This window comes from Neofelis nebulosa, chromosome 12 (genome assembly GCF_028018385.1).
Source record: "Neofelis nebulosa isolate mNeoNeb1 chromosome 12, mNeoNeb1.pri, whole genome shotgun sequence".
Taxonomy (NCBI): Eukaryota; Metazoa; Chordata; class Mammalia; order Carnivora; family Felidae; genus Neofelis; species Neofelis nebulosa.
Genome location: NC_080793.1, coordinates 28,489,054 through 28,508,780, shown reverse-complemented (window position 1 = coordinate 28,508,780; position 19,727 = coordinate 28,489,054). Strand labels below are relative to the sequence as shown.

At 36.6% G+C, this 19,727-nt stretch overlaps 2 protein-coding genes across 10 annotated transcripts in view; one reads left to right on the top strand and one right to left on the bottom strand.

Annotated features, from left to right (window-relative positions):
* The first annotated feature begins 84 nt into the window (after positions 1 to 84).
* The window catches only part of LOC131491570 (protein NipSnap homolog 3A-like), a 42,313-nt gene continuing 22,670 nt past the window's right edge, over positions 85 to 19,727 (top strand). For 2 of the 5 annotated variants that reach the window (XR_009251529.1, XR_009251528.1), the window contains exons 1-6: positions 85 to 277; positions 3,150 to 3,360; positions 4,891 to 5,046; positions 6,719 to 6,868; positions 11,687 to 11,773; positions 11,866 to 12,039. Coding sequence is in view for 2 of the 5 variants with exons in the window: in XM_058694705.1 (XP_058550688.1) it covers positions 218 to 277; positions 3,150 to 3,360; positions 4,891 to 5,046; positions 6,719 to 6,868; positions 11,687 to 11,773; positions 11,866 to 11,942 (741 nt within the window). In the remaining 3 variants the exon portion in view is untranslated. Of the gene's footprint in view, positions 278 to 757; positions 928 to 3,149; positions 3,361 to 4,890; positions 5,047 to 6,718; positions 6,869 to 11,686; positions 11,774 to 11,865; positions 12,878 to 13,571; positions 17,557 to 19,727 lie in introns of those variants that run through there. The other 3 variants (XR_009251527.1, XM_058694705.1, XM_058694706.1) reach the window with 3 other exon arrangements.
* ABCA1 (ATP binding cassette subfamily A member 1) overlaps positions 12,532 to 19,727 on the bottom strand; it is a 138,095-nt gene continuing 130,899 nt past the window's right edge. For 4 of the 5 annotated variants that reach the window (XM_058694683.1, XM_058694685.1, XM_058694682.1 and 1 more), the window contains one exon: positions 15,809 to 19,257. In XM_058694683.1, the coding sequence (XP_058550666.1) occupies positions 19,117 to 19,257 (141 nt within the window). In that variant the 3' untranslated portion in view covers positions 15,809 to 19,116. Of the gene's footprint in view, positions 14,526 to 15,808; positions 19,258 to 19,727 lie in introns of those variants that run through there. The other variant, XR_009251525.1, reaches the window with a different exon arrangement.

The window sequence follows — 19,727 nt, the reverse complement described above, 5'->3', positions numbered from 1 at the left end:
GGGGCCCGAACGTGACGCCCACGGACGACGCCAGCCAACCGGGCGGTGCCGCCGCGCCTCCCGGCACCAGAGGCGGAGCTGCCGCCGAGGAGTCCCGCCCCAGCCTGCGTCCGCCAGTAGCTCGGTCGCTGCTCTTTTCCAGGCGGGTTAGCCCTACCAGGAGGAACCGAAGACAGAATACTGGCTGGCTGGCCCTCCCAGCGCTCGCAGCCGCGCCATGCTCGTCCTCCGAAGCGGCCTGACTAGAGCTCTGGCTGCGCGGACGCTCGCGCCTCAGGTACCGGCCGCGGAGACGTGCCCACGCCGTGCCTTGGGGGAGGGGAGGGACGTCAGCGAGGAGCTCGAAGTCCCGCGCAAGCGCTCCCCGGCTGCGCTCCCAGACTTACGAGCGTCGCGCAATGGCCCAGTCGGTTCCCGCCCCAAATTGTTCCAGTGCATGTCTGAGAACCGGAAGTGGGGTCACGGGACTCGCGGGAACATGGAGGCGCAGTTCAGGGAGGGTCCGCTGGTCAGTATCGCCTCCAGGCCGTTTCGCGAGCAGCAGCGAATGGGATTTTTCTGGCCTACGTGCCAGGCGTCCCTGAGGACACCCTTGAAGCTCCCGCTGCTTCGTTCTTGCCGCCCAGCCCCCTGCGGTCGCCACGTTGAGGCCGGTGCTTGCTGATCGAGCCTTTTCTATTTATCGTTTGACAAGCCACCGCCCTCCGCCCCCCCGCCCCCGAAAGGTAGAGGAGAAATAGGTCAACTAGTAGTTGGCGACCGAAGTGACCTCCCTTGTTTAAACGAAGTGTACACAGCGAGCTTTTTGCAGAGAACCTGGAAGAGAAGGCCCAGGGTGCGGGTCGTGGAGCGTCCACCCCAGCCTCCCACTGTTTCCTGTGGGTCGTGTCCGAGACAGGCAGGGTTGGGAACCTCAGAGCAGATACGGTAACAGCCTCATTTACCCTTGAATGAGAAACGTGCACAACAGATTTTTGTGATTCAGCCTTAACTGTTGGGAACCCGCCTGTCAGTCTACAGTGTTTTTTTCCTTTGGATATTTAGGCTTGTACTTCTTTCTCGAAAGGTACATAGGAAGGGAATTAACCTACTCTAGAGACTGACTTTCTGGTGAAGACTGAAGAAGAACCAGTAATGGCCCATTCACCCAAGATTAGCAATAGTCTTTATCCTTCTGATCCACACTTTTCTGGGGCAGGGCCAAAAGTTATTCCTTACAACTTTATTCTGGACTGTGACTTTATTATTCTGGACTGTGACTTTACTAGATGTCAGCCAAGTGTTCTCTTTTAATTGAATGTAAGTGCTGCTGAAAATGAGCCCTAACCTGAAGATAAGGGAGCCTGGAACACTTATGAATCTACCCCATAAATAATTGTAGTTTCTGCCCTTTGACAAAAATCACCTCCCCACAAGCACACACGCTTACCTCACTGCTGTTACCTTTCCCTGGGCTTTTCCTCTGTTTCTTATTTGAAAAATAATAAAACTATGTGCCTTTGACCACATATTTGTTTCCAAATACAAATTCTCTGAAAAATAACAAAAGCAATTGTTATAAATACCCAACCATTCCGTTTTCTAATATATTTTATTTATACTACTTTTTAAACTATAACACTAGTCAGTTGTTTATTTGCATAACATTCTTTCATTAAAATTTGATTAAAATGACACAAGCATGTCCAGCAAAAATAGAAGTATCTGCAATTGTTTTTGGTGGGAATACTTGCTTTCCAAGTAAGCTTAGATACTTGGGCAATAGGAACAGAAATCATAGGGGACATGAATGGAATGAACTCAAATATATAATTATGACTTTATACACAAAATATATTTTAAAATTGTGTGTTTTAACCTAAATTATGTCAGATAAAGAAGCCTACTAGTTTCATTTGGCATATCAGGGAGTCAAAAAAGCCCAAAATTAGTCCATAACTCTGTACCAAAACTTTATTTTCTTAATTTATTTATAAAGTAGGCTCCATGCCCAAAGTGGGACTTGAACTCATGATCCTAAGATTGAGAGTCACATGTTCTACTGACTGAGCCAGCCAGGCACTCGTGTACCACTACTTTTAATAGATAATTCTTATTAATAAGTTTTATAAAATTGGGACATGATAGCCAAACCTATAGTAAGAAAGATTTGTAAATGCAAATACCATCATAATGTATGTGCATGTGTATGCATACACATAAATACATATACGGAAGATAATCTCTGCATGTCCTAGCTAAGGTCATTTAGACTTAGAGGACTAATTTAGAAGAAAAATGTATATAGATAGCATATGACTAATGCAAAAAGAACTTAGTGGTTCTTAAAAGATATTTTCGTCAATCTGGTATAATTGGATGGATTAAATGCCCTTCTTCACATTGCATCTATAATTAAACCTAATAGTGATTCAGACAATTCTAACTCATTGATTTTTCCTTTATAGCATCCATACAGTCTACCACCATAGTATAATGTGGTTATAGTATAGTATAATGCATATATAACCCATGGATAGATTATAGCTTCCTTTACCATCAGAGTCCATTCCTGTCCTTACCAGGGATCTACTTCATTAGATGTGATAAATACTTTGACCTGAATAGCATTTTTTATTTTTAAGAAAAACCTAAAAAAGGGTTTTTTGCTAAGACATTTCCATTTCACCTTCCATAACACCTGCATATTTTATAGTTATTTAATTGCATAACTGTATAGTTATAGTAGTATATAGTAGTATAACATATAGTATTGACTGAAAACAGAATATTGGCTAAATAGGGTAAGACATTTGCAAGTTTATTAGAATCCTAATTGTAGTTCTTGAGTAAAGGACTTTTATTAAGACTTCAGTGCCTTCTTACGATAAAATTCATGAAAAAGTGGCTAACAGTAGATCCCTGCTAAGAAACAGTAGCTATATATTCAGCATACTTAAGAGTAGTTGTCTGAAAAAAAAAAAAAAAAAAGAGTAGTTGTCTGTATTGACATCTCTCTAAACAAATGTCTAAGGACAGATGACAACAGTGGTACAAATATGAATTATGAGTCTAATGAGTATCCCTTGTTTCTAGATTCAGATTTGGTTGTAACAGTATTATAAACCCTGCCTTCCCAAAATATTTAAATTTGCCTTATCTTTCTTCAGGTGCACTCATCTTTTGCTACGGGCCCAAGACAATATGATGGAACATTCTATGAATTTCGTACTTATTACTTTAAGCCCTCAAAGATGAATGAGTTTCTGGAAAACCTTAAGAAAAACATACATCTTCGGACAGCTCACTCTGAATTGGTTGGATCCTGGAGTGTAGAATTTGGAGGCACAATGAATAAAGTGTTTCATATTTGGAAGTATGGTATGGTTTTTCCAGCTTAAGGGTTCAGTATAGATTTTTGTTCTGTTAAGTGTTACATGATGCTTAGCTCTTGGATCTAGATTAGTATAAATACCCACAGGTTAAATTAAACTTTTGAAATGGGGAACAACAGTAAAAAATGAATTCAGTAATTCCTCCTCCCAGGGGTACACCTTTAACAACCCTTTGCCCAAATCCTTATGTTACCATAAATGGGAAAGTGTGGCATCTCGTATTTCAAATCATAAAATTGTGAACTAGACTTTAGTTCTCAGAAAAATTATAAATGGCTTATGGTAAGGATGAGTTATGAAAAAAATATAGCAGGGGTTGTAAGAACCAAGTAGGTTAATATCATAAAGGATGGGAGAGTAATTCCTTCTTATTGTTGAAATTTAATAGTCAAAGAAGAACAGGTTACAGGAATCCCCGGAATGTGTGTTACTCCAGTGTCTAATCTTTGTGAAGTCCACATCAGGACTTGATGAAACCCAAAGAATTTCAATACTTCACTTAATTTTAATCATCAGTGTCCAAAGTTAATAGTCATGAAGTACTTTAATATGAAAAATGTTCATTCTGTATTTAACATGGCCATAGTTTAGGGGTTCTCCATACAGTAATAGAACAAATCCCATTAAAGCACAATTTGTGTTTTAATATGCCACCAGTGGACTCATGTCCATTTAAAAAATCACCAGTCAGGTCCTGATATAACTCACTTAAGCTCTTAAGATGCCCTGCATAAACCATGGAAAAACTTCTTACCATTAGTCTTACTGAGGCCCTAAAAGTAAATATAATACTAGGCCTAAATGTTAGTAAATATTTGAGTAACAAACGTAAGAGAAATAAATACTGGGTAAAAAGAATGGTGATCCTAAGAAAGAGAATCAGCACGATTTCTTTGGAAGCTATTCAAAAAAGATGCTAAAAAAGCACATATTCCTTTTATTTATGTTAAATTTAATACAGAGTGTACCTTGACCTGAGCACACACCACCACCACCACCACCATCACCACTACCACCAAAGAATAATAGTCTTTCTCTAAACTGGCACTATAGTTTAAATGTCTCAAACAATAAGAATAATTAATATCTATTGAGTGCTATCCAGGTGTCAAACACTGCTCAAAGCACCTTTCATATAGTAATTCATTTAACCTGCACAGAAACCCTGGAGGGAGATACTATATCATTATTCCCATTTCACAGAGTAAGAAACAGGCACAGAAAGATTCAACAACTTAACCTAAGTCACACAACTACCTACTAGAGAATAGTTTATAAACCCCACCATATGATGTTATCATTAGTTGTTTAAATTCCTACTCCCCTTTTAGAGCATGAGAAACTTAAGGACAGATGTCATATCTATTTATGTTGGTATCTCCAGTGATTTAACAGTGTCCTTACGTGGCCTCAGTGAACATTTGCTGAATTGAATGAAATCCAAAAAAAAAAAAAAAAAAAGGTATAGGTGATTTTAAATAAATTTTTACTTTTATTACTCCTTTTCTTCCCATAGATAATTTTGCTCACCGAACTGAAGTTCGGAAAGCCCTGGCCAAAAATAAAGATTGGCAACAATTTCTCATTCCAAATCTGGCTCTCATAGATGAACAAGAGTTTGAGATTACTTACCTGGTGCCATGGTGCAAATTAGAAAAGCCTGCAAAAGAAGGTAAGTCCTTCCCTGTTAGTTACTTTGAATTTTGATGGAGAAAATACTACAGATTTCAAGCTATAAAAACTACACTTCCATAGGGGAAAATAATCCCCTGTGTTTTATATAGGAATATATTATAGAGATAAAAATGAATTTTAACTCGTTGCTTATTAAAACAATGAACATTGAATAATGAAGTTGGTTTTTTCCCCCCAATTTGGAAAAGCCCTTAAAGTTGAGGTATGAGTATAAAAAGTTGAATAGGGAGTAAAGTTTGAAAAGTTGGGGGCTGGAAGCAGAGAAAACATGTTCCAGCAAGTGAAAGATAAGGTATGAAATTTTGTCATAGTTGTTTTTTTTTTATACACACAAATTACGGTTAATCTTAAAATATTAAGGATATTTTTGCTTATAAGACTTTTAGGGGACTTAAACTGTTAAGCTGTATTACTGTAGTTTAACATTTTTGTTTTCCTTTTCTCATTTTGAAAATAATTACTAAAGATTTCTCTTCTTGCTGATTTCACTTTCTTGCTCACTTAAGGAAATATTTAACATAGTTTTAAACAAAGGTCAGCTTTTTAAAAAGCATTAACTAATTGAATTTTATTTTATTTCCTCCATTATTCCCAACTTTGTAGTATATTTTAGATTATCCGAGATTTGAAAAGTCTTGTTTGGATCCTAATCCACCTAGACCTCCTCACAAGCTTTCAGCACTATCTAAATGAACTTAAGTGGCTTCTTGGACAGTGTCAAATCTTGGTTTTCTTCCTCTGCTGTTCATAACTCTTTAGTAACTTTGTACTTTTATTCCTTTTTCTTCTCAAAGCTACTTGTCCCTAGTTCCTTTTTCTTTACCTGCACCTTACCTCTGACCAGAAGGTAGAATGCTTTTCAGATGTTTATCTGGCTATTTAGGAACAATAAAATCATCTCGTTCAGTTTTGGATTTTTTTCCTAACACTCAAAAACTCAGACAAGACTGGCTCCATCGTTTGTTCCTATTAGAAATGGAATCATATAGGGGGAAGTTATATAAACAAAAAAGTATTACCTCTTAAAATTAGAAAGAAGAGGAAATACAGGAGATCAGAGAAGTCTTTTCTAATTCATTTCTTACGTAAAAGTGCAGATTCAGGCAGCTCAGAAACCTAATCCTAATGTAAATTTTCAATATTTTATTGACAAAATTTATAACAGTATTTCAGATAATAGCTTAATATATCTTCCCAATTTTGTCTTTTTTTTTTTTAATGTTTATTTATTTTTGAGAGAGGGTGAGAGAGAGACAGAATTCAAGTGGTGGAGGGTCAGAAAGAGAGGGAGACACAAAATCCAAAGCAGGCTCCAAGCTCTGAGCTGTCAGCACAGAGCCTGACACGGGGCTCGAACTCACGACTGTGAGATCATGACCTGAACTGAAGTCCTGTGCTTAACCGACTGAGCCATCCAGGCGTGCTCCCATTTTTGTCTTTCTGTATAAGCTTAACAACTGATCCTTAAACTTGGACAAGGACCTGCTAAACATAAAAGCAAGGAAAAATAATGCCACAATTCATGTGTACAGTTGTGTGATCCTCCAAATCTGTGTACGCAGATTAGCCTTCCAGTTGAACCAGACTAACCTGATTAGAAATTTCCTGAATATCTTTTGTAAAATAATTGCTTTTCCTCCCTATTCTAGGAGTCTATGAGCTGGTTATTTTTCAGATGAAACCAGGTGGGCCAGCTCTGTGGGGTGACGCATTTAGAAGGGCACTTAACGCCCATGTGGATCTAGGCTACTCAAAACTAGTCGGAGTTTTCCACACAGAATATGGGGCACTCAACAGAGGTACAGTTGTCTATTTCTTCTGTGAAATTGCAAAGTATATTGGTGATCTACTAAATTTCTTGGGTCAGTTTGTTTCTTTTCTTCATTACAGCATATATTTAAATTTTTATTGCCAGAGTTTTAGGATTTCTGTAATTTTAAACGTTGAAAAAAACCTGTTTTTTATCCTCTTTGTTTAGAATGTTAACACTTCATGAAGTGTTTTTCAAATGTTGAATTACTATTTTCCATGACACATCAGAATGCTGAAAAACTGCAAAGAGCCTCAGGAATATATCTGTTCTTTCATCTTTTTTTTCCTCTAAGTTTACTTTTGTTGGCTTTTTAAAATAACATTTCTTGGGGTAGGAAGATTGTCCTTGAATGAAAAAGTAATACATATTTTCACACATACTAAATACACGGACATACCCTAAAGCGGGGAAAGCATTTCCCACTACTTAGAGATAATGCTGTTAGTATTTTGGTCTATATAGGTCATTTGTGTGTGTGTGTGTGTATATATATATATATATACATATATATATATATACACACACAAGTAAGTATCTACACACATTCATATATATATATGTGAATGACATAGGAGTAAGATCAAAATGTTATTTGATATATATATACATGCTACAAATAATGCATATGCATTGGGGTGCCTGGATGGCTCAGTTGGTTAAGTGTACAACTCTTGATATTGGCTCAGGTCATGATCTCATGGTCGTGGAATCAAGCCCTGTGTCAGGCTCTGCACTAAGTGGAGCCTGCTTGGGATTCTGTCTCCCCCTCTCTCTCTCTCTGCCCCTCCCTGACTCACTCATGCACACATGTACTCCCTCTCTCTCAAAATAAACAAACCTAAAATAAATGACCTCTTAAACACTTCAGTGCAGATATACATAGCATACAGATAAATATACATACCTATATTAATTATTCATTCATTCATTCATTCATTTTTAAAGTTTACTTAAGTAATCTCTACACCTAGTTTGGGCCTCGAACTCACAACACCAAGATCAATAATTGCATGTTCTTCCCACTGAGCCAGGCAGGCATCCCCTCAACTGATTTTGAAACATCTGTTTGGAGCATTTAACTTTTAAAGTTGAAAGTTATTACAGTCAGAATTTCAGAGAGTGTTTTGTGGCAAACTCTTAAAAATGTATGTAAAGTTCATCTGGAAGGATAAAAACTAAGAATAGCTAGTAAAATATTTGAAAGACTCATTATATCCATTTGCCTCCTCATCTTCCTCACTTGAATGTCCAATGGACATCTCAAACCTAACATATTCAAAGCTGACCTTCTGATCTTTACCCAGAAATTTAACTTCTAGTAATATATCCTGTGAAAATAATCAGAATACACAGAAAAAGATATTTTGGTTGGAAAATATATGAAGAGAAAATTATGAAAATTACTAGATGTCTAGCTCACACCATATACTAAACTAGACTTAAAATGGATTATAGATTTCAGTGTAGACAGAAAGAAGTCATAGAATTACTAAAGTAAAATATAAATGTATTTAATGATATGGATGAGAACTGTATTTCTAAGCCAAAAAACAAAAAAACAGTAAAAGAAAAAAATCAATTGATGATTTTATTTTTTAATCAAAAAAATGTATATTTTTTCAAGAACAGAATTTAGTGATTCATCACTTACATATAATACCCAGTGCTCATCCCAACCAGTGTCTTCCTTAATGCCCCTCACCCCTTTAGCCCTTCCCCCCCACCCAACAACTTTGTTTGTTCTCTGTATTTAGGAGTCTCTTTTGGTTTGTCTCCTTCTGTTTTTATATTATTTTTGCTTCCCTTACCTTATGTTCATCTGTTTTTATCTTAAATTCCACATGAGTGAAATCATCTAATATTTGTCTTTCCCTGATTTATTTTGCTTAGCATAATACATTCTAGTTCCATCCATGTTGTTGCAAGTGGCAAGATTTCATTCTTTTTGATCACCAAGTAATATTCCATTGGAAAAAAAAATAATATATATATACATACCATATATTTTTATCCATTCATCAGTCAATGGACATTTGGGCTCTTTCCATACTTCGGCTATTGTCAGTAGTAATGCTATAAACATTGGGGTACATGTGCTCCTTTAAATCATCATTTTTGCATCCTTTAGATAAATACCTATTGCAATTGCTGGGTTGTAGGGTAGTTCTACTTTTAATTTTTTGAGGAACCTCCTAATACTGTATTCCAGAGTGGCTGCACAAGTTTGCATTCCGACCAACAGTGTAGAGTGGTTCCCCATTCTCCATATCGTCGCCAACATCTGTTGTTGCCAGAGTTGTTAATTTTAGCCATTCTGACATGTGTGAGGTGGTATCCCATTGTGGTTTTGATTTATATTTCCTTGATGATGAGTGACATTGGGCATTTTTTCATGTGTCTTTTAGCCATCTGTATGTCTTCTTTGGAAAAGTGTCTACTCATGTCTTTTGCCCATTTCTTCACTGGATTATTTGTTTTTTTGGGGTGGATGATTTTATTTTTAAAAGGCTCAGGGGCACCTGGGTGTCTCAGTTGGTTGAGTGTCTGACTCTTGATCTCAGCTCAGGTCTTGATCTCAGGGCCGTAAGTTTAAGTCCCACATTGGGCTCCACACTGGGAATGAAGCCTACTTAAAAAAATAAAAAGGGGCACCTGTGTAGCTCAGTTGGTTGAGCGTCTGACTCTCGGTTTTGGCTCAAGTCATGATCCCAGGGTCTTGGGATCAAGCCCTGCATTGGGCTCTGTGCTGAGTATGGAACTTGCTTAAAATTTTCTCTCTCTCTGCCCCTCTCCCCTGCTCATTCTATCTCTCTAAAAGAATTAAAAATAAAAACAAAAAGGCTCAGTTTTTCTGCATGCCCCAAAGCACCTTAAGCAAAATTCAAAAGCAAAAAGAAAAATGAAGACTTATACAAAGGTAGACCTACAAATGACTACTAAAGAAGATACAAATTAAGACAATAATCCGATGCCATTTTTACCTAATAAAGACATACTTATATATAGTATTTGATAAATTGGGAAAAGTAAGTACTCATATACTGTGTAGGGTTCATACTGTCTTAATCATTTCCTGAAAGTTGGCAATAAAGATAAAAGGTTTAATTTTTAAATTATTTTTGCCAATATTCTAGGAAACATGCATAGATGTGTAGTGTGTTAGGTTATATAGGAAGGAAGTTTGAAAGGATGTAAATGATATTAATGATGATGTTAATGTTTATTAAGTCTATTTTTTTTTATAGTGGGCATATATAACTTTTATAAGAAAAAACTACTGAAAACATGTGTGCCCAGTTTTTAATCTTAAATTCATTCTCAGAACAGCAGAGAAAGAGTAATATGCGGAGTACTCAGGACATAATTTCTGGAGGACAGTTACAGTATGTACACTATACATGTAGAATTATATATAAAATACTCTTTGGTTCTCTCAGTTTAAATTTTAGGAGTTTATATTGAGGAAATAATCAGATCCAGATTGCCTGGGTTTGAATCCCAGCTTCACCACTTACTGTCTTTGTGACTTAGCATGAGTTACTTAACCTTATGGTGCCTTACATTGCTCATCAATAAAATAATAATCATAACCTAAGAGTATTGTGAAAATTAAATGAGTTAATACATGCAGTACTCTTAGAATGAGGCCTGGCATATAGTAAGCACCCAATAAATGTTAGTAGTAGTTGTCTTTGACATTGTTATTATAGATCTACATGTAGCTGCTGCTCTCAGTCTATGGCCGCATTACTTACAATAAGGAAACACTGGAAACAGTGTGGTATGACCCTATGTGTATATGGAAAGAGATACACCAAAATAGAAAAGTGGTTATTTTAGGGTGGTAGGATTAGAAATGATTCCTGCTTCCTTTTTATCTCCATTTTCTAAAATCTGTACAGCTAATGTGTATTACATTTAGTCATATCAGTATTCTGTAGAATCCTGAAATATTTTGAATAGTGTAAATAATTAGCAATAAGGTATTGGGATAAAAAAAGTTGTCACAAGGAGGCATTCACAGAGCCATTAAAAATTAAGGTTACTACCATGGAAAATACACACTGTTGATTTTTAAAAATATTCCTAAGCATAGTATACATTTTACTAATTTCATTTTACTAATTTTTTAAAGAAATACACTAAATATTAATAGAGGTTTTCTTTAAGTAGTTAAAATTATGCTACTTTTATTTATTCATTTTTTAAATTTTAGTTTAGGGAGAGAGAGAGAAAGAGAGCACAAGGGAGTGGGGGAGAGGGATAGAGAGTGTGAGAGAGAGAGAGGGAGGGAGAATCTTAAGCAGGCTCCACCCTCAGCACAGAGCCCAACGTGGGGCTCTCTCACGACTGTAAGATCATGACCTAAGCTGAAATCAAGAGTCAGACACTCAAGCAACTGAGCTACCCAAGCACTCCCAAATTATGCTTTTAATTTTTTTATATCATCCACATTTTTAGTAATGAACATTTTTGTTATAATCTTGCTTTTTTTTTTTTTAATAAAAATAGAACATAGTAGGACATCATAAAACTTGGGTCCAGCCTTGATTGTGTCTTTTAGTGCTGTTACTTACTTTTTCTCTCCAGCTATCTGTTTTTCAACTATAAAACTTTAAAAGTTTGATTGATTTATCAATTTCTCTCCCAAATCCCTGACCCCTCCGAAATCTTACTAACATACTTAATTTTACCTTTTTGATATTCACCATGAATAAGACTTAATGTTTCTGATTAATTTTTTGTATTTCTTACTTGTAGTAACGCCATGGTCTTTAGAATCTATTTTTGGTTATTTCTGCAGTTCATGTTCTTTGGTGGAATGAGAGTGCAGACAGTCGTGCAGCTGGGAGACATCAGTCTCACGAGGATCCCAGAGTTGTGGCAGCTGGTAAGCTATTTCACTAGGCATGAATTATTTGTACAACAAATCTCATTTAGTCAATAACTTTATATGCCTTCTTATGAAATGCTTTCTTGCAGTTCGGGAGAGTGTCAATTACCTCGTGTCTCAACAGAATATGCTTCTGCTTCCTACATCATTTTCACCTTTGAAATAGTTTTCCACTGAAAGACAAAGCATTGCATTAACTGCTATAAGATGTGTCTGCTAATGGTGCTTAAATTCTCCCAAGAGATTCTTTTATTTGGAAGATGGTAAGTGAATTTGCTAGGTCTCTGCACTTTTAAAGCCACCTCTACCTCCTTCATCTTTTCCTTTCCACTTGAGGAAATAGTTCTGTTCATTTTCCCCTTGGCATTTCTGTGTCTGTTACACATTAGAAATACTTGCCACTACTTGAGGATTTTGATTTTTCATTTGTTTCGGAATATCCCTTGTAATCTATTTTGACAACCAGACTCTGCTTTTATAGCACTTTCTTAAATTCAAGTGATGGAGGGTGGGAGGGAGGGGGAGGGTAGGTGATGGGTATTGAGGAGGGCACCTGTTGGGATGAGCAGTGGGTATTGTATGGAAACCAACTTGACAATAAATTTCATATTAAAAATAAAATAAAATAAAAGTTACTTTGAAAAAAAATAAAAGTCACCCACATAATCCCATCTAAAAAAAATTCAAGTGATGATTTTACATTTCTGTGGCTGATATTTTTAAGTTATTTGTATATAATATCTTTTCATCATGTCTGAACTTTAAAATCTTTTTTGCCCAGTAGTGTTTATTTTGTGATCACATGGGATTCCTAAGAATCTAAGGTCAAACATGTTTCTTTACTTTGACCAAGTAATGTCACTATGTCATTTTTATTAATTACAGTTTTCACATTAATTATGAGTCACTCTAACTTGGAATATAATGTAATTAGGTCTCAGTGTTAAAAAACTTCAGAAGACTTGTTTTATGTGCCGAAATGTGTTCATTTATAGTTAATTTTTATTCATTTTCGATCACTAAGATAGTTGGGACAGTTCTGTTTTAAAGAGATCTTTATGGTTATGGGAATGGTTGCCTGAATAAAAGCCTACATATCCATTCTGCAGGGTTTTATTTGTGTTTTGTATTTGTATTATCTTCTCTAGAGCTTTTATAATGTCGCTATAGGGTAGTGACAGAGTAATAATTTAACAACTTTATTGTAAATGTTAATTTACATCAAGAAAATAGCATGGTAATAGTCCCAGAAAGAAAGTTTTCAGTACCACCACAGATTGGCTAGAATTTTCCTTAAAGCACCTTTAATTTCCATTTTAGTTGAGTGCATCTGCATTCTAAAACTAGGTTTGGTACTTCCAAACTCTCTTGATAGTCTAATATTTAGAGCTATGTTGTTTCTAAAACATACTGTGAATATAAAATAGTAAATCATGAATTAGCTGTCTTAAGGGAAATTTACAAAACAAGTGTTGTAAGCCTCTTGATAGAAGAAATGTCTAAAGGATTAAAACCAAGAAATTGAAAGGAAAGGTGACATGGTGTTCAGGTGCAGCCTATACTATTAACAGGAATGCAAATAAAAGCTTTGTGATCTGGCTGTTGTCATGTTTTCTGCTTCCGGTTAAAGCAGAGCTCTCCGTAGTTATGTATATTCACCCTCTTCACTTCTTGTTCTTCCCTCAACTTGACCCTTGTCAATATACTGAAATGACTCTTCAGAAGGTCACCAAAGACCTTGTCTTACCAAAATCTATCTTTTTCTCTGCCTTTACCTTGCTCCTCTTCTCTGCAGTGTTGGATGCAACTGACCACCTTCGCCTTCCTGAAACACTGGATTCTGAGCTTCGATATATGGCATCATACTCAGATTTTCCTCCTCACTGGCCAGTCCCTGTTCCTTTGCTGGCTTCTCTCTAAATATGGGAAGGATGTCAGAGCACAGGAATATTTTCTGTCTTCATTTTCTTTATAGGTCAGTCCCAAGGCTTAAATACCATACATGTGCTGTGCTGATGTTTCACACATTTTTACCTTCTTTCCCATCATTGTTCCTGAGCACCAGACTGAAATAGCAGCCATACTTTAACACAACCACCTACTTAGTTTGGGTCACAAACCTTAATAGCTCTCTCTCCCTCAACCCCCACATGGATCTTGTCAACAGTGCCTTTGGCTCTGTCAGTAAGAGATCCTGAACATTCGTATTCCTCCCAATATCGCTTTGCCTCCCTACTGTCCTTTCTCCCCATACAACCACCTTTTTTTCTGAACAGCGATTAGATCAAACCATTACCTTGTTTAAAACTCTCCAGTGGCTTCTCATTGCACTAACAATAAAATCCAGATACCTTACCATGGCCTGCTAGGCCCTATAGGTTCTGGTTTCTGCCCCTTCTACCAGTCCGGAGACATTGGAATTCTCTCCCTCCTTCCCCAACTTGCCAAGTTTTTTCCCACCTGGGACCTTTGTCACCAGGTGTTCCTTCTTCCAGGAAGGTTCTCTCTGCCCACCTTCAAATGTTGGCTCCTGCTTATTTTATGAGATATGAGCTTAAATGTCACTCTTCAGATGGCTGCCTCTCCATCGTTATCTCATTGCCATGGCTTATTTTCTTCTTAGCACTTACTATGGTCTGAATTTATTGTATTTGTCTACATATCCATCGTGAATGCGAATATAATTTCTCCACTGAAATTTTAGTTCATTAGAGCAGGAACTCTGTCTTCAACATTGCATCCCCAGAACCTAGAAAGGTATATGGTGCACAACAGAGTTTAATAAATATTTGTTAAATTACGATTCCAGACTAATTTTATGAGGGCAATCTTAACTGATACACCACCTCACCAGAAAGAACTCTCTGCCATTTCGATAGTGGTCTAAACAAGTTATTTATCCACTGAGCCACACAATTTCCCCATATATCAAATGGTATTGCTTACCCCATAGGGCAGACAGGTAATTGAGGATTATATTAAGTGTCTGACAACACAGTAAAACACTAGAAAAAGCTAATTTTCTTATACTTTTTCATATGTAATATATGCATTAACATTTTAAAGGTTCCGAGGTTTTTTTGAACCTTCAAGTATTTATTTAGGCTTTTCTCTATATAGAAGATTTTCCTCAAGACCCACGGGTAACTTACATTATCTAAGTTACTTGCCTTTTCGTTTTTCAGTAGTTTTCTTCTCTCCCTCAGTGGTCATTTTCCACAAAGAAACTGTTTTCTAGCATTTCACTTAAGTTGTGGTAATGTGAACATTAAGAGGGAAAGACAGAGCTGTGACGCAGAGGTTGAGTGGTCTAGAAGGCTCCGTCACAAACCGACCAAAACCCTCCTCTGCACACAGCCAGATGTGCACCTTAGCAAAGGACCGCTCACTACCCGTTGTCCCGGCCATTCTGAGGAGGTCCCACATAGGGCCATGACTCCACCGTGCAGCCTACCAGCGGGTGTTTGACAGACGTTCTTCACGTTAGATAAGCAGACTTTTCTGAGATTTTGCTAGTGAGCTATTAAAACTATATCCATGTGTGTCATCAGAGCCTACATAACCTTGGCTTGGCGATTGCACAGCACTTCTTACAGAAGGAAGGCACCTCTGATGTTCCTCTACTGTTTCCACTTTTCTGCACACTCCCCCAGGCCACATGCCCAGGACAATTGCCATGCTCTGTCCTTGTATTTTCAGTTGAATCCGCAAAGGACAACTGAAGGCAGCCATTGTAGCTTCTATACCAAATAAAGCAGTGAGACTTTTATTAAACAGGTTTAGCTACACAGTGTTTTCAGACATCTCTATAGCTTCGAAATCATTAAGCTTTTATCTAAAACCTCTTAAACTTAATATTTACTATCTTAACCAAATTATGAAAGTGCAAACACCCTTTATTTCCAAGTAGTCCTCTCACCCCTCTTTCCAACAGGACATTTAGCCTGTTATACTCCAGGCAGACATTTCTTACTCTCCTGATGGCTTTATAAGCATTAACAGTAGGTGGTGCTACAGATGCATGGAAATAAATTTGCATAGACCAGCAGAACTGCCACAGCTTTATTTCGTGACTCATTACAACATAGAAATATGTTTTTTTAATACTTCATATAAAGTTATTGACATACAAAATTTTTTTCTTTTTTTTCCTTTTAATGAAAATGATTTAACTTAGAAATCTGTTGTGAAACTTTTGTCTAGTTTTGCAATTCTCAGATATTCCAGTGCAAAAATAGATCCCATTAGAGACAGCATAAAGTGCTCGGAATGAAGGGGCCAATGATAAAGAAAAAGCACAAAAAAACATAGCTTCATCCTAGGGTATAAGAAGAGAGAAAACTTAATCCTTATGGAAATATAAACATTCTATAAAAGGGATGCAACAATTTTGAAGAGAATTAGAGCCATCTTACTATAGTACTATATCATGACTAGTAAATTGTTATAAGGGTACAAATTAATATCTTCGTATCAAAGTGGTTCATTATTACATAGGACACATGGCTCTTTGGAAGAAAATTTACCTGATATATACAACCACGAGAAGAAAACAGACAAATCCCTTTCATCAATGATTACAGTGAATGAAGGATGTGCAACATATAATAATCACAACACGCTTTCAGTACAGATTGAAATACAGTAGTTTGAGGTTTGGCTGTTTTTTAACAATGAACTGTGCTGGATGTTTAATGTATACAGGGCTTTGTTACTGTTTTCTTTTGTATTTTTCACATTCACAGTTGTTAATAAAGTTTCCAAGTTGTCCAAAAGAAGCAAAAGCAGCAATCTTTGAACACTTTTGAGAATTTTTGAACCTCACATACTTACATTTCCACAGGGAATAAATAGAATTTTTACTTGAGTAGAGAATTGGTAAAAAATTTCTACTACGATTAGGTTTACAAAGGAAAATGTAAAATACTATCTGGATAGTCTAAAATGTAACCACAAAGTCAGTGTGTAACTGTAGATTGTTCCTAGCTTCAGAAGAGATCTTTTTTAAATCTATATTGACATTTTTTTGTTTGTTTTTTCACAACAGTTCACAGTGTCTTTTGATTTTTTTTCAATGTGACCTTGAAGTCAGAGTAATTAAAGCCAAGAGCTAGCTATTCACTGATTTAATAGAGAATTAGAACATGATAATAGTGAGCTGGGAAAACTAACAAAAGTTTGATTTTTAAAAATATTAAACAGTGAGAAAATAAATTACTCTATGAATCTTATTAGAGATAGCACAAAATATAATCACCTCATCATGCCAATGGTTACTGGAACTAGGCCTTCATTACCTGTTTATCATTTTAGAAAACAATGACATTAATTTCTAAGTCATTTTCTTTTTCCAAACAAGTTATGTGATAACTTTCTATAAATTTAAAAAAATATAGATTTGAAATAGATCTGAAATCTTAACACCTTTAGAGTTAATATTTAAATCTTAGAAAAAGAAGAAATCAGAAATAACATAACAGCTTGAACTTCACCCAACAGTACTTCCCTCATATTTTTGTTGTCTTAAGGCAGATCACATTAGGCATTAGTGAAATAATGTTTTTTAAAATGTTTACTGACTAAAAAAAAGACTGGGTTGGAAATGTCTGAAATATATTCCATGTGTGGGCATTTGCTGTTTTTATTTTTTTCATAACAGATTCAGGATTGAGGAGGTGAAAATTTTGAGATTGTCAGAATGGGGTGTCTAAGATCTTCAAATCCAATTATTTGAAGGTACTAAATGCCTTAAGCACAAGTTGTGTTACTCAAGTTTTGAAGCTAGTGATCTTTGTGAAAGTACTCATTATTTAGTCTTGAGACCCTTATGACAGTTAAACTTTTTTGGCTTTTGCACTGTTGTTATTTAAAAAAAAAAAAAAAAAAAAGCTGCCCAGTATTCCTTCACTGGGCTCCCACAACAACAAAACAACCTATTATTTGTAAACCTGTTAGCTGAATAACATGGCACAGGGATTATCTACTGAGACTTAATTTCTCCCCACCCAATACATACATACATACATACATACTCAATTCAGCAATAATATACACTCAAAAAATACTTAATAAACTGAGATTAAGAGTATTTTAAATGATGACCTTAAACTCAAATATAGTATTGTCATGAGATCTTGACCATCACCTTATTTTCTAGTCACTAGGCACTAGTCAGAGGATACACCTGCAGGCTTCCATAAGAAATAGCTAGTGAAGTGAGGCCATATTGTCTATGCCACGGGTTCTACAAAGAGGCCATTCCAAGGATTCACAAGTCACTGACAGAATTAAAAATTCCAAATAACGTTAAAAGTACAAAGATTTTTGTCAAAATACAATTCCATCTTTTCAAATTCTAGATTAATTTAAAAGGCCAGAAATAATACTACACTTCTGTCAAACAGGAAGATCTTGAGATGCAATGTACCGTGTTAACAGACAACCAGGACAAATGGACACAGGCCTCCCTAGGTTTGAACACGCCATCTCTTTACTCCCATGACCTAGCCTCAGCAGCTTGCAGCCTCAACAATTTGGCTGCTCTTGGCTTCTTTCCAGGATCTTAGTTTCTTTAAAAAGTCCCAGAAAAATGACCCCTGGAGACCCATGGCTCCAAGCAAGGGACAACATAAGAATGGAACTAAGTCTCACCTGTCTTGAGCCACCCACAACTTGCATGTTACTGCCACCACAGCAGCTCATCAAAGAGGGAATCAATGCAGGCCTTTCCCACACATGGCACCATTTTGTCACCTGATTACGATGCTGATAGACTCTGAAGCAGAGCAGCTCTCGCAAAAGGGTGCATGACACACCATGGTCCTTCAGGCTTTCTGAGCAACTTGGCACTAGTAACTCTGGCACACTCATTGCCAGCAATGGATGTGTCACCGGGAAACCAGTCTCCTGGCATGGCACGGCTTAATGAATGAAGATGTACATGCCTTTTGAGTTTGATAAATAATCACTGGCCATGATTACTTGAATTATTGTTGCAACCCCAGTGAGAATACAAAGGAACAAAAAAAAGTGTGATTTCAAACCCATATGTCCACTGGGTTCCATACTAGAGTTTCACATAGGTAATAAGGTAATAAACTAAATTCAAGTCTTTTTCACTTGAGAGCCATACAAGACATAGGCTACAAAGGCACTGCCCCTGTAATGGAATTTTGTTTTCATTGCATTGAATTGCATTGCATTGAAGATAGTATCAGTACAGTATCCAGTTTACTTCTTCCCACAAAAACGTCCAGGTCTTTCTTTTGGAACACTTCACATGGTGCAAAGGGAGGGCTAGTTCCTCCTTTCTTTCAGTCACTCTGCATGAACAGTATTCTTCATACATAACTTTCTTTCACTTTCTCATCCTGGAGAAAAGATGTGAGAACTGCAACATCCACTACTGTCTGGTTTTTGTGTAATGACAAGTCCTTTAAGTGGTCATCATCACTTTGGTCCTTGGCGAAGTTTACAAATACCTGTCAAAAGAAAGATGGACCTTTATAAATACCTCTCTACTTGTTCTTTTTTTTTTTTTTCAAGTTGTATTTTCACCATGTAGAAAGTAGGGTAGGAGAATACAAGATTGCATAAATAGATTAACAAGAAAACTATGTGAGGGAGAGGGGAAACTTGAAAAAAAGGATCAAACATTTAAAAATTAAACTTTTCTATTGCCCCTCAAATTACCAACTGTTCAATCATCTATTTTGACTCTTATAAGCCAGATTAAAAAGGAAAGAGAGACAAAAACTAACATTTACTAAATAGGTACTAAGTGCCAGAATCTGGTACCTGAAGTTACCTAACCTAAATATGTATTCATTCAATATTTATTCACCCATTTATTCATTTATTCATTATTTACGAGAGAGAAGAGAAGGAGCAGAGGTAGAGAGAATCTTAAGCAGGCTCCAGGCCCAGTGCAGAGCCCAACATGGGGCTCGAT